Genomic DNA, 14,593 nt, shown 5'->3' with positions numbered 1-14,593 from the left:
CTTCACAGCCCCAGAAGAACCCTGTTGGGCACATTGCTGTTTGCCTTGTCCTGTAGTGTGGCCTCTCAGGACTAGGCTATTTTTCTGAGAGTCTAGAGATGACCTTAACCCTGCCAGGTCACAGGAAGGTAGGGGAGAAAAAAAGAGGAGTGGAGATTAGTTGCCTAGGAGACTAAGAAAGCAGGATCCCTGTCACCTTGCAGGTCTCCAGTATAAAAGAAACTTCTGGAAAAAGCTGAGGGTGCCACCCTGCTCTGCCACAGAGAGCATGGCAATCGCTGTGGGTTGAGCCAAGGAAGAAATCATTTTTTAAAAAAGAGATTTCCTCATTATTTTAATATAAAAGCAAGCTTGAAGACCACGTGGTATACATGAGCCTAGTGAGGCCCTGAGGGTTGAGCATCATAAAGTCCATGTACCCTGGTACCTCATACTCCCAGAAAGCTGGGAAGATTGGGGATGACTTCATTCCTGTTTCCCGGTTTCCCTTTGCTGTATGGAGTTTGTTCCCGCTGCTGGGTGAATCAAAGTATCAAGGACGGTGGAGGTCCTGGTGAGTGGCAGAGGCTCTGAGAGGAGGTAACTCACATGTCTAACGATGCTCATGGTGGATCCAGGAAGCATGGATCAGGGTGGGTAGCATACAGCAGGCCTGTATTACCACCATGGCGCAGGTGAGGGAGCTGGGGCTGGAAGAAGCAGAGGGCCAGGTCACCACAGCTGCTCTGTTATAAAGTAGAGTCAGAGCCTCCTGGTTCAAGGACTCCCTGACAGCAGCTTGGACACACTGCTGCTTTCAGAGTTTCCCACTATGACTCAACAGAGAAGCTCTCCCTGCCCCCACCTCCACTTTGACCTGATTTTTTCGTAGCATGTCAACATTTGCGGCAGGGAGATAAAGGAGTGAGAAATAGACCTGAGATGCTGGAGGCCAAAGGATCAAAGAAAAGCCACCAAGATGAGCACACTCCTAGTCTTCCATTTGAAGATGCCTTGAGTGTGAATGGCCTCTCAATCCTTAGTGTTCATCCTCGGCAGCAGGAACAAGCATTTGCTGGCCGCAGAGCACAGCCCCTTGCCAGGTTTATGGAAAGTGATTCATCTCCCTAGTCAAGAACACAATGTGGATAACGGCACCAAAGCTCATTTTACAGGTGTGGAAAGTGAAGCCCACACCGCTTAGGCGTCTTCCCTAAGTCGCCCAGCTGGTGACTGAACGAACTCCTGTGTGTGGAGAGTTTAGTGTAGGCATTTGTCGCTTACCCCCTGATTGTGACCCACAGAAGCCCAGCCCGACTGTAGCCTTCAGCACACTCTCTCCTCAGCTATAACAGCCTATCACATTTACTGTGTCTGGATGCTCCAAGGGCATTAGTTACCGCACTTTACGTCTTGACTGTCTTGACCGTTGAGAGTGGGTCTGGAGGTAGCCCCGCATTCAAGGCTATTCTATAGACAATGGCTGTTCCCTAGAGCACTCTCAGAGAAGGCTCAGAACACACAAGGGAACCTATGTCAGACCTTAGATGACAGGACGGTTGTGTCCCCATGTGTCTTCCTCCAGATTCTTGACTGCAGCTCCTGGTGTCACCCCCACAAGTTAGTCTGGCCTCCCACCACAGCCTCCTCACAGTGTCCTGAGGAGGAGTCCAGCCACCCACTCTTTGGCAATGTCTGTACTTGTGTGAGGGACTGAGCCAACTGGGAAGGGTCAGGAGTTACTTGGTTCTATGCTTGGGGGGACAGACCATGAGGACAGCAAGATGCTGTCAACCGCACAGAAAGACACCAGCATTTGGGGACACACGTAAGTCCCGAATAGGAAAAAGTGACCAACCTATATAGTACAGTGGGGCCAGAGGCATTCTGGAATATTGTCAGGGATGTGGAAGACTTAGGCTTCATGCACTTGGGTGCTTTCTGCAACCTTGGTACATTTCTGCTCACTGGCTTCTCTGTTCCCTCCAGGTAGATCACAAGAGTGCCCCAGTAGTCCTCTGGCTTCAGGGTGGTCCTGGAGGTTCATCCATGTTCGGACTCTTTGAAGAACATGGGCCTTATGTTATCACACGTAACATGACTGGTAAGTGATGCTTCGACTACTTTTCCCATGGGCCTTCTTCCAGCCAGTATCTACTCTAAAATGAACTCAGAAGAAACACAAGAACCCCTAGGAGTTGCTTAATAGTTCCAGACTGTAGAAACACAACTTTATGGCACTGTCTGTCCTGAAGGGGGAGCCCCCCAGGGTGAGTGTCCTGCCTGGCTTACTTTCTCCTGCAAATGTGACTAAAAGGGTCTAAGCTGCTTTCTGCAAGCCAGCTGCTGACTCGAGCATTCTTGGCTTGCAAAACCAGTTGGTATTTATTACTATTTGGGTGAGCCCTCTTGAGAGGGCCTAGTGGTGGAATTATATCCCTCATTAGCCGAGGGAATAGGATGCTTTATGAGTCCATCACTTAAGTGAGCCGACACCTTGAAAGCAAGATGCTGTGGGTGAGGCTGGGGTGGAGACAGAAACTCTGGCTGCGTCTCAGGGCCCACTCCATCTCTGTCTCTTTGGAGAGAGAGTTTGCTTTTCCTGGGTTGGTGTTCAGAGTGTGAATTGGTTTGTGAGTCACTGTGGTATCTTTGGTGGGGTTGTTCTCTTCAGCACTGGGGAGGAGGAAGAGGATCCAAGAGCCCGGGTGTAGGAGTCCTTCGCAGGGTGGAACAGATGGGCACAGGTCTCATGTCAATTCTCACGAGATTTTGTTGCCACAGCTGCATTCTTAGCTGTAGATACTGCCATGTTGGGCAAAAGTACAGAAGAGAACGGATAAAGATGATGGGCATTGGTCTTCCAGCGTGTGGCACAGTGGCAGAGGGGATGCCCGTGATGGTGGGAGGACGGCAGGGTCTGCTGGGATCCTGAGCACCTTGCCTGGTATGTTTGTTACAATCCCAGCCCTTTCTTCTATTTTGACAGTTCTTGCCAGAGACTTCCCTTGGACCACTACCTTTTCTATGCTTTACATCGACAATCCGGTAAGTACCATGGGGCACCAGGGAGCATCAGGCCTGGCATCTGGTCCCCTTTCTTTCTTTCTTTCTTTCTTTCTTTCTTTCTTTCTTTCTTTCTTTCTTTTCTTTTTTTTTCTTTCTTTTTTTTTTNTTTTTTTTTTTTTGGGGTTTTCGAGACAGGGTTTCTCTGTGGTTTTGGAGCCTGTCCTGGAACTAGCTCTTGTAGACCAGGCTGGTCTCGAACTCACAGAGATCTGCCTGCCTCTGCCTCCCGAGGGCTGGGATTAAAGGTGTGCGCCACCACCTGGCTCCCCCCTTTTTTTTTTATAACACAATCAATGACTGCATGGTGGCATTTTGGTCAACAGTAGGCCACATCCACAAAGATGTTTCTGTAAGGCTATCAAGGAGCTGAGATGCTTCCGTCAGTTGCATTTTCCTCTTTTCCTCCACCTTTTCAACCATCACCCATGTTTAGATGTAGATACCTGGCACGGTGCTGAAGTTTCTTGCTGTGCCCAGCAGAATAACATGTTACTGTATAAATGCCTCCAGTGTGTGACGGTCTGTGCCTTCTGGGTTTGTCTGAATCTTCACTATGGTGGACTAACAAGAACAAATGCTTAAGCAATATATTACTGTATATTTTCTAAAATACAGATACACTTTCCCCTTTTAGATTAGAATTTAATTTATAAAATGAGTGACCAGGCATGGTGGAACATACCTATAATCCCAGCTATTGGAGGCTGGGGTTGTAGGATAATGAGTTCAAGACCAACCTGAACTACATCATAAGCTCTGGACTAGCCTCGCCTACACTGTGGTACCCTTCCCATCTCAAACAACATAGCCTTTCACTGATGGAGTGGGTTCCCTATCTCACAGGTTGTTGCTTAGTAATGGCGTCTCCACCTTTCATGTAGGCATCTAGATACAAAGAGCCAGTCCTGGTATCCTTCCCTTTCCAGGGGAAGCAGGATGCCTCCATGAGACATAGGATACGTAGAGCAATGGCAGAGATCTGAAGTCAGAGGTGTGGTTTTCGGGATCAGGAAGCCCGCCTCCCAGGGTGAGGTCTAGTCGAAAGTTCCCAGGGAACACGCACCTTCATGCTTACCTTCCTCTCTTTCCCCCTCAGGTGGGCACAGGCTTTAGCTTCACCGACAGCCTCCGGGGATACGCCATCAACGAGGAAGATGTCGCCAAAGACTTGTACCGGTATGACACACATCTGTGGCGATAGGAAAAGTCTCCCAGTGGTAGTCACTACCAATTGGTCCTCATTGCCCAACTCCTACAGTGTTGCGGAACCCTTCCACACAAGTGTGTGTGCACACACGGTGTCTTCTGCCCGTTCTTTCCTTGCCATTGGTAATTGTTTATCTGATCAGGAGACAAAGTTAGCAGAGCTAAATTATGAATGTAAGTTTGAGAATCATACCCTCCAAGACTTAGGAGAGGTCCAGTACACATTTTCAACCAAAGATCCCTTCTCAAGCCATCGCCCCAGATGACTTAGGAGTTCCCAGCTATCTCTGAAACTCGATTTAACTTTGTGCTTGCCCGGAGATAACGTCTTTTCCGGGCGTTTGTCTTCTTTCCCACAACTGCGCCTTCTGTGGGTCTAGATGTATAGTTCACTCTGTAGGTTTGTCGTTACTTTTCCAAACTGAAAGTGCTCTTTCCCTTCTCCTTCATCTTACAAAATTTGTCTTTTACTTAAAAAAAAAAAAAGTGGGAGAAGCGATATAAAGTTGTGTTCTTGGTTAAAGTATATATACACATAAATTTTCCTTTCATTTTCTTGCATTCCTTACGTCTATTTTTAGTACATTTTAAGAACTAACTTGACCTTTCTAATTTGGTCCATTTTCCCAGGCTATAAATTGTTAGTAGAGAACAAGTCTGAATTCTTTCAGAGCTCCCGGTCACCCTTCGGCGTTGCATGAGAATCTGCTAGAAGACTCCCAATAGCCAGTCTCACCTGCCCACTCTCTCTGCTAATCAACCAGTGAGCCAACCCAGCATCTCTGGGGGAGGGGGAAACGACATAGGGTGTCTCTTCTTTTCAGGGGCAGATCAGGCCGGAAACTGAGGGACTGGCTTCCTGGTCTTTATTTGCTGCCAAGGACATCTCTTTCTTTCCCTCTGCTGACCCAGAAAAGAATACGTCTGCTCTCTAATTTCCCACATAAAATCCCTCAAGATTTTAACACTTGGGTTCAGTTTCCAGCAGGGATACCTAGGTCCTTACACCATTGAGCCTGCACACAGTGGTTCCTTGGGACATACTAGCTGATCCTCCCAGAGGGACCTCTTTGAGCCTCCCACCTCCACGGTCTTTCTCCCTGTGTAGGCGTGACTGCAGTGCCGGTCCTCAGAAGCCCACTCAGGCACTTCTCAGCACCACTTACTTACCCTGTGTGTTCTCCTTCAGGTCAGACCCCGACCCCTACCACAAGGATCTTCAGCTCCATTGTTTAACTAGCAAATGCCCTGAAGGAGGAGGCTCTCTATGAAAGAAACGTGTTCACCCCTTGCTAGCCAGAGCTTTGCAGAGCGCTTCACCCCCTGAGCCGGAAAAGCAAGGATGCTCCCAGCTAGCCGTTGACCCTCCGTGTGGATGTTTACTGAGGACATGTGGTCCGACTCCTCTTGCATGACATGGGAAGAGGCCGTATTTCAAAGCAGCCGTTGTTTATAGCTGTTTCAGTTCCCTTCGCTTCGGGCTCTTAGGACTGGAAAATAGCTAATCAAGAGTAGTGCAGAAAACTGATTTCAGCTGTTTCCTTTACAGTTTACACTATTCGTTTCCTTTGGCGACCGCATTCTTCTCCCCCAGCTTGCCAGATGGGTGTTCGCTTTGGAACTAGTAAATGGACTACAGGGTGTGTGTGTGTGTGTGTGTGTGTGTGTGTGTGTGTGTGTGTGTGTGTGAAAGAGCAGATCTTTCCTCTCCCTTTGAAAGCTCCACCGCATCACTCCCCACCCCTGAAGATGGAGTTCTATTTTTCTGTGAACAGTGCCTGGCCTGGAAGGCATGGTCCTTCTAAGGAGCCTCTTAGCATTTGTGTTTCTACTGGCTTTCTTTGTGGTCAGAGAGGAACTTCTTCACTCACGGTCAGACACACACACTCACTACAAAAGATGCTGCTGAGCCATGGCTTGGAAAACTGTGGATGAAGGCAGGAGGCAGTTTCCTGACTTTGATGTAGACTTCTGGCCCGGTACTGCAGTCTTTTGGTCTCCCTTGATCACTGGATGTATTCCTGGAGGTGGTGACAGAAGAAACTGGCAGCACACAGCCGCTGTCCTCCTGGAGCCCAAGGCCTGGTAGAACTCCTGAAGTTACCTTCTTAGAGGTGAACGGAGGGGGGGCCCAGAGCTGTTTGATTGGGTGAAGGCTTCACTCCAACCACTGGCATCCATATATCCAAAGAGTCTGGAATGTTCGGGTAGAGGCTCCCTCCTCCCCAAGGCCCACTCCCCATCCCCACCCCCAGTGTTGCCTCAGTTCAGACTCCACCCCCGAGAAAGCCCGCCAAACAACGACCCCTCCCCAGAGATGCTCAAGACCACTCCCACAGGGTATTTAAACTGCACACACACACACACACACACACACACACACACACACACACACACCAGAACAAATGTGTGGCTTTTCGGTCTTCCTTTCCCATCTCCTCTCTGGGGGCCTGGAAAGCCATCCGATAGCGTTTGTATCCACTAAACCTCGGTTTGATTTGGTCTGGTTTGGATTATTGTGTCGGCAGAGAGGCTTATGGAGTGCAGAAACTTTTCTCTCTTCTCGCATCCTGACGGCCTGGAGTTCAGAAATGAGAAAGAAGAGGACAGGGTAAATTATCCCCTGTCAAAAAGACGTGTTGGTGACATACGTCTTCCCGGAAGTCCCCAACTCCTAAAGTTTCTGTCTCTCAATAGCTGCAGATGTACATGTGGATCCGTTTATTCCTAGCGGGAGCCCTTGTGAGGCAGTTACCTCCCCAAAGTCACACCTGTGCCTCGGGGCTAAGCCCTCAACACTGGAGCCCTGGCCTTCAGATTCAAACCATTACAGTGTGGAGTTCCTGCTCGAGTCTGGAGCCCTGTGAATGTCTCTTGTGTTCAAACTGCTTCTGCTCAACCAGAACTGGCCAGATTCTCTTCCAGCCACCGACTGCCGCTCATTGTCATTCCAGCACCTTCTCTGCCCTACATACACCGAAGGGCTTTTCCAAAACATCCTCTGAGGAGCAGTGTTCTTCCAGCCATTCCTTCTTTCAAAAATGCAGCATTCTGCAACCAAAGAGCTTTCCATTAAAATTCTGTTTATCAGGGAAGTCCTTGGCACAGTTCCATCAGGGATCTCCAACAGAGTCCCTACCTGATGATAACGAGATTCCTGTGCCAGGTACATTCACACCTAAACGAATCTCTCTCTCTCTCTCTCTCTCTCTCACACACACACACACACACACACATTTGTGCCTTATCCACACCAGCATCATGCTGAGCTTTGAAAGGCATGCCGATGTGAGTCCTGATTTTAGTTTAAGCAGAACCTCCTCATGTCATCGGATCAGTGCTTGACTCAAGTGCAGTTAAATTAGCAAAGACTGTGTGTGGCTCTGGGTACTGAATTTGCCATTTTTCTAATTTACTGCTGAGGAAGAACCACTTAGCAAAGACTCTGGAAAGACAGGCAGTTCATGGAAAGACCCGAACTGTGCGAATAAAATGGTAATAGTTTCTTTGAGGAAACTCTGGCTTTCAAAGCCTCGGCTACTATGCCTAGTACTTTCCAGATAGAAGTAACGTGGGAGATTATCTCTGTCAATTTAGCTTGCCAGATACAGCACAAAAGACGCAGTTGAACTGGAAAGTCAGATAAACAATGAATATTTCTTTATATATAAATCTTTCAAAAAATAAAATAAAATAAATATTTTTCAATGATGGAGAGTATTAAAAAAGACAGCCGGCACAGACCTCTCTCTCTCTCTCTCTCTCTCTCTCTCTCTCTCTGTCTCTCTCTCACACACACACACACACACAGACACACATACAGACACACACATGAGGTATATCATAGATAAAATTTGGACATCCTTATTCTAAAGCATTATTGATTATTTATCTGAACTTCAATTTTGATTGGGCGCCTTGATTTTTTTTTTATTTACTAAACCTATCAGCCCAAACAATGCCCCATCAAATACCAAGGAATTAAGCTACAAGTTAAAGCAGGACACTTGAAATTTACCGCAGTCAATGAGCAGGAAGAGAGGAAGGGAAGTGGTTTTTAGGCTGAAGGTTCCTGAGGGAAGGGTGGAGAATGAGCTCCTATTTTTACCCTTGTTCTAAAGCCAGTTCACTGCCAGCCCTAACGTGGAAGCTAGCAAGATGCAGCCTCCCAAATTTAGTTCCTCAAAGTCACTATAAATAACCTATAAATAACAAGTAGAGAATGCACCGAACCGCCCCACAGTGGATTTTTATGGGGCCTTTGAAAGTTCAGTCTAGCAGGGATCATGGTGGTCATAATGACTGAGTTTTTCTTTCTGTCACCCTTGAACTCTCTCCCACTCCTGGCTTTTCAGAGACTTCTTGCCTTTCATCTTCCCTGGAAGGTTCATGGCTTTTAGTCCCTCAGCAGGAAGCTGGGACCCGAAACCCTGCCTGGCCTCTTAGGCCTTGCCGCCAGGTCAAGGCATTCCTAGTGTGCCTGAGTTTTGTGTGTGTGTGTGTGTGTGTATGTGTGTGTGTCTGTGTGTTTCTGTTGTCTCTTTTTGGAGAAGACTTTGGTAAAGACGTTTAGAAGCCAGCTAGTCTTCTCTTCCTTGTAGGGAAATACCCCCACCAGCCTATTTTATTTCAGCATGGCTCACTCAAGTGGCCATGGAATTCTGGTTGCTTCCTTTTCCTCCCTCCCTCCTCCTCTCCCTTCTATTTTCCCAGCTTTGGTGTTCTTAGAACACTGGAGTTCTGGGGGCTCCTGTAGAAATAGTCTGCATGGCCTGTAACAGTTGGTTGATAAGAAACTGAACTTTCTATTGCCTTCCCACAAATCTGGCCTAACAGAGTATTGAGGTTTAAATGAAACTTGCCAAACAATATGTAAGAAGCTGGTGTCATGGACATAAGAACCCCCCAGCAGCTAGATGACCCAAAGTGGCAATCACAGGTTTAGAACTTTCTAATGTTGATGTCCAGCGTTCATACTTCTGAGCATGGCAACATCAGCCCACCTATTTGCTTTGCCTAGCCATCCATGGGGAAGGCAATATTACCCACTCGGGACTAAAAACCCCCAGATACCAGAGGAGTGCACAACCCAACGCTAGTGCCTTCCAAACAGGGCGCATGCACCCAGCTGGTGCATAATGGCAAACAGCGCATGCGCCCAGCCTTTGAGGCATGGCAGCCAGTCTGCCCTGACTCATTTCCCCAGTCAATCTGAATGTCCTTTCTTTCACAGTGCACTGGTTCAGTTTTTCCAGTTATTCCCCGAGTATGCGAAGAATAACTTTTATGTCACCGGGGAGGTAAGTTGCTGTCTTATTTTCTTGGGCACCTCCAATATTACCAAGACTGGACTATATGATGACAGTTACAGCAAACGTATTTGTGTGTGTGTGTGTGTTGAGTCAGTCCACTCTTCCAATTTCCCAGTTATCCTCCAAATATACTCTGTAACAATGTTTTTTCACCCGGGGTTCATTGAAGGGTCACCTATTGGGATGGGTGCAGCAGGTTACTATGTTCCGATTTTCTGCCCATCTCTATTGTCATTCATAGCAATGATTTGAAGTGGGGACCAGGTGCCTGTAGTACATCCCATATTGGGAACGTGTCTTACTCTCCCCTTGGTGTTCTTACTCAGTGAGGATTCCATCTGGGCGAGCCTGTGTGCTTTCCTAGGCGTTCCACCAGGAACAACACCACGACACTTTGTTCCTATGGTGGGACCGAACTTGATCACTCGGTTAAGGTGGTATCAGCTAGACTTCTTGTAATTCACAAGTAACCCGCGAGCCCACGAACCGCTCTTCCCTCAAGCCTGTCTCTCTGCAGTTTTAGATCCATCCATGAACCGTGTCTCTTTTGGCCTGCAGGTTATGAAATGACAATTTTCTCATCTGCTTTTGTACGGGCATCATCCCACGTTCTTCTACAGAGCCGATCCCCGCTGTCTCCTCTCTAGGTTCTTGTATATCCCGGTGGACCCCCAACTTTGGTATTTCTGGTTCATCTACCAAAACTGATTACTTTTGTTTTTATGCTTATTCTGATTCTGCTCTTGGGAAGGCCCCTCAGGCTGGCTGTTGGGTCATTTTTGAGCATTTCCTGCTCTATCACAGGTATTTGCCTCGGAAGTGCCCTGCACATCACCTGCGCTGGTCCTGGATCAGTCATTTTTCTAGGGACTCTGGCTCATTTCAATGGAAAGTGGCCCTGAAAAGCTGAGACTGGAGCCCTGGAGTTCTTGCTGCTAGGACTCTGTGACTCTTCTTTGATTCTTCCCTCCACGGATGTCTGTGTGCACCTTCTCCCACACCAAGGAGCAAGGTTCCTAGCAGCATTGTGTTGTCCTATGTGCAATCCCACTTTATGTCACTAAAGGCTTTAAAATGACTCTGTCGTTACCAGGACCAGCAAAGGCTTCGCTGTTTCTTTCATCAGGACATAGTCGCTCACTCTCTGCTGCTCTGTCCCTGGAGCTTTGTTCTTATCTCAGTCATTCTCAAGCAAGTGCTTTCCATGTGTTCCACCCTGGTGCATGTCTACTGCCCGGGGCAAGTCTATCCATGCTCCTGAATCTGAGGGTTGCTTTAGGTCCTACTCTATTTGGGAACCAATAACTTGGGCTGGAGGGATGGACTGAAGAGCAGTGACCAAGGTTTACCTTGATGCTCCTGGGGAGGAAGGATCGTGCTGGGGCAGTCAGCCTCTGAGCCCTAAGGTTTAACTCTGGAATGAGTGATGTTTACAGAAAGGTCCAGGGGATGGTGCCAAAGGAAGGGCTGGGAGGATGACAGGCAAGTGGTCCACAGATGTGCATATGAAGGGAGTGGAAGAGAAACACAGGCTAAATTCCTAGGGAACGGCGAGCGTGGATCCAGGAATTTGAGCCTGTCTTCTCTTTCTAAGCTGCCAGAGAGAAAGGTTTAGTCATTTCCACCGAGTTTGGTTTTTGTTTTTCATACTCAGTTGTTCAGTATCCAATCACAGTTTGTTTTCTGCTGCTCCTCACCTTCTGAGCAATTTTAGAGGCAAGTTGGGAAAGGAGCAGAAAGTGACACCCTCGTCATTTCCTAGTTCTGCCGGAAGCCACACATTTCCCCGTTCTAGCAGGGGACTGGTCTGCTCAGGGTGGCATCCCTCGTCTGACAAATAATGTGGTGATGTCGTGAACCATGATGCTCGGCAAAGCTGCCAAACGCTGGAGGAAATTTCTGACTTGTCTATTTGATTTGTGCCTGGTGGTTTCATGCATGCCATTTCCAAATGTGTGTGGGAAAAGAAAAAAAAATGTATTCTTTGCTGCCAGGATGAATACTCTTAGAGAAACCCGCGCCTTCCATGTGATAAAGGATGATGAGCAGGAGGGCGAGAACCATGGCAGAGAGGCAGCAGCCATGATGTGGCCTCAGCTTCAGAAGAGCACCGTGGATCTGTCCACGCCTGTCCAACCTTCTGACATTGTGATGATGCTATGTCAGCCTCAGAGTTCACAGTTGAGAGTGAAACAAAACAAAACAAAACAAAAAGACAAACGTGAGACCTCATGTGTTAAGTATGTTTATGATTCTGTGTTTGGCTACATGCAGCCCTACAACTACAAGATGGACATGCCTACTCTAGAAGTTACATGCCTTTGAAGAAAGAAGAGTGCCAAGCAGCGATGCCCCACTTCTCCGGTCTCTCATGCTCTGTTTTGTTTGTCTTCTAAGGCCACAAGGGAGAGGAGAATTCTGGGCTGATAATAATAGTTCTGGGCTGGAATAAAGTAGAGGAATTCTGGGCCGCTAATTGGAGAGCTGGGTTTTGGTGGATGTTTCCAGGAAAGGTGTTAATCTCTCTGAGTCTTTGTTTTTTTTACCTTGCAATCCCAGGGGTTGCTTAGTTTTGAAATCAATTTCCATGGCTGTTTTGTTTTATTTATTAAAAATTCAGTGGCAGCCGGCATGGGTAGCGCACGCCTTTAATCACAGCACGTGGGGAGGTGGGGGTGGGGCAGAAGCAGGTAGATCTCTGTGAGTTCAAGGCCAGTCTGGTCTACAGATAGTTCCAGGACTTCTAGGGTGGTTACACAGAGAAACCCTGTCTCAAAAAACAAACAAACAAACAAAAACAAAACAACAGCAACAAGAACAATAAAAGCCAAAAGTTCAGTGGCAGTCACCCAGATTCACTTTTTCGGCATCTCTGTGTGCCTTCAGATTGAACATACCACCAACCCTCCCTGCCTCTTTCCAACCCTTCACCAAACTGCTCAGGAAAGCCCTTCCTTTTCCAAATGTTCATTTGGTCTTCTCAGGGAGTTGCAACAAACAACAGCAGCAAATTTGTAGATTCAGTCCTGAAAAATAATGGATAAACTCAAGAAATGTTTTTCTGCTTCCCATTGCATGTTATGTGGGGTAGAGCACCTTTTACATTTATGGGCCAGGAATGAAAGCAGCCTGCACAAGGGGCCACAGCAGCCGTCCAGAGGTCTGGGGCCACAGCAGCCATCCAGAGGTCTGGGGCCGCAGCAGCTGTCCAGGGGTCTGGGGCCGCAGCAGCCGTCCAGGGGTTTTAGGCTGCATTGGTCTGAGAGAGTCTGGAAATGATAATAGCACTTACTACATAGTGATGTTTGAATGTTTAATTATATAATCCTCCTTAGATATTTCAAATAGTGGCTGGCTGTAATGAGCACCCAGCACATGATGCCTCCATTAGGGTTCAAAGCACATGGCCCAAGGCAGATAGACCAGGCCAAAAGGTGCTCATAAAAGCTCTGCTTGCTCAGTGTATGTCTATAGCATTGCCTGTTCTATTATGTAGAGTTTCTTTCTCTGCTCTCTCTCTCTCTCTCTCACACTCTTTCCCTCTCTCTCTCTCTCTCTCTCTCTCTCTCTCTCTCTCTCTCTCTCTCTCTCTCTGTGTGTGTGTAAATCTAACCCATGACTTTAAGCATGATAAGCCAGCCCTCTACCGCTGTGCTTCATTCCCAGCCAAATGCATTTTTAAAAAGCATTTGTTTCACCTAAAAGATAAAGGAGCCTTGAAGCTGATATTAGCAGTCCGGCTGATTTGCTTTATATGCATCAGCATGTGCGAGGACCCACCCACATCCCACTGGCAGGGCATGGCAGGGAGGGCAATGTGGGTCCGCTGTGGGTGTGAACAACGAGGGAGAAGTCTCTTCCCCCTTTCTTCTCTTCATCTCCGCCCAGAACGCCAACTGGAGTTAATTTTCTCTAAAGAGAGACAAATGTGTCTGTAAATCACCCTCCTTGAGGCAGGAAAAAAAAATCTACTTCAAAAAGAAACAAGCTGTGTTTAATTCCCGTGATTAGCTTTCTTTCGAAGTGTTAGCCTTCCCGAGGCAGTAACCATTAGTGAGAAAGCGCTTGTTCTGGGGGCCCCGATGCACTGGAGTACCCTCTCCAGCTTCCACAGGATGGGCTTGGCACTAAAGGAGACAGCCCTAACTGGAACGCAGGCAGGTGGCAGGAGGAAGAGGGACTTCCCAGTGTCGGAGCATGCGGTTGTATGTACCAGTTCAGGCAAAGACCCAAAGCTGTGGTCTGGATGGTTTTATAAATGGCGATGCTTCCCAAATGGCAGGATGCGTGCTTAAAACTGGCACCTCTTCCTCATAGCAGAAGAGGTTTGTGGCCATAGCCAAATTGAGGACAAAATACAGGCAGAACTTTGGATCTACTTTTGTGTTAGTTAATAAGTCCAATGGAGGTAGTGGATGTTCACTGGCATGGGAAAAATCCTATCAGGAACATGTTTTGCCTGACAGCCTCACTGAAGTCATTACAGTCCGATGGGCCGAGGGGACAGCCCAGCACATGAGAGCCATGTTTTTTCATATTTTCTTGTGCAGTGTTAAGCTCTTGCTAAATGTATGATACAGGGTGGCTTCATGAGAGGCTGCTATTAGACACAAAATCCACCAATGGTATTTCTCCTCAGCTACTTTCTGTCTCCCGGTTATCCCTTCCTCCTGCCCAAATCCCTGGCGACTCTCCCATCTGCCATCCCCTCTCTGCTCATCCCCCACTCACACCCAGACTTCTCTCCTGGGCAACCTCAGACTCAGGATGGTTTCTTCCTCTTCTTCCCCCTCCAACCACATTGCTCTTTCTCTTCATTCCGTCTCCCGGCTCATGGCTCAGTAGAAACAATGGGATCAATTGCACCCAGTGTATTTCCTTCCCTCTTAGAATAGTTATGTTTGTACTAAGAAAAGGGCTGACCCTTGGAAAGATATGAATAATAGGCAACTCTCAAGCACTGACAGGAAGTGATGGGGTGACAGGTGAGGTGAAGTGTGGGCACCATGCTAGCGGCAGGCCAAGGG

The 14,593-nt window shown here is 47.7% G+C and overlaps 1 protein-coding gene across 4 annotated transcripts in view; it reads left to right on the top strand.

Annotated features, from left to right (window-relative positions):
- The window catches only part of Cpvl (carboxypeptidase vitellogenic like), a 104,321-nt gene that overhangs the window by 18,332 nt on the left and 71,396 nt on the right, over positions 1-14,593 (top strand). For 3 of the 4 annotated variants that reach the window (XM_050155572.1, XM_050155571.1, XM_050155573.1), the window contains 4 exons: positions 1,969-2,083; positions 2,969-3,027; positions 4,145-4,224; positions 9,488-9,554. In XM_050155572.1, the coding sequence (XP_050011529.1) occupies positions 1,969-2,083; positions 2,969-3,027; positions 4,145-4,224; positions 9,488-9,554 (321 nt within the window). Of the gene's footprint in view, positions 1-1,968; positions 2,084-2,968; positions 3,028-4,144; positions 4,225-9,487; positions 9,555-12,328; positions 12,336-14,593 lie in introns of all 4 variants that reach the window. The other variant, XM_050155570.1, reaches the window with a different exon arrangement.

This window comes from Alexandromys fortis, unplaced genomic scaffold (assembly GCF_014885135.2).
Source record: "Alexandromys fortis isolate MF-2015 unplaced genomic scaffold, M_Fortis_MF-2015_v1.1 scaffold_93, whole genome shotgun sequence".
Taxonomy (NCBI): domain Eukaryota; kingdom Metazoa; phylum Chordata; class Mammalia; order Rodentia; family Cricetidae; genus Alexandromys; species Alexandromys fortis.
Note: the sequence above shows the minus strand (reverse complement) of the source record. Positions and strands in the feature narration are given on the sequence as shown.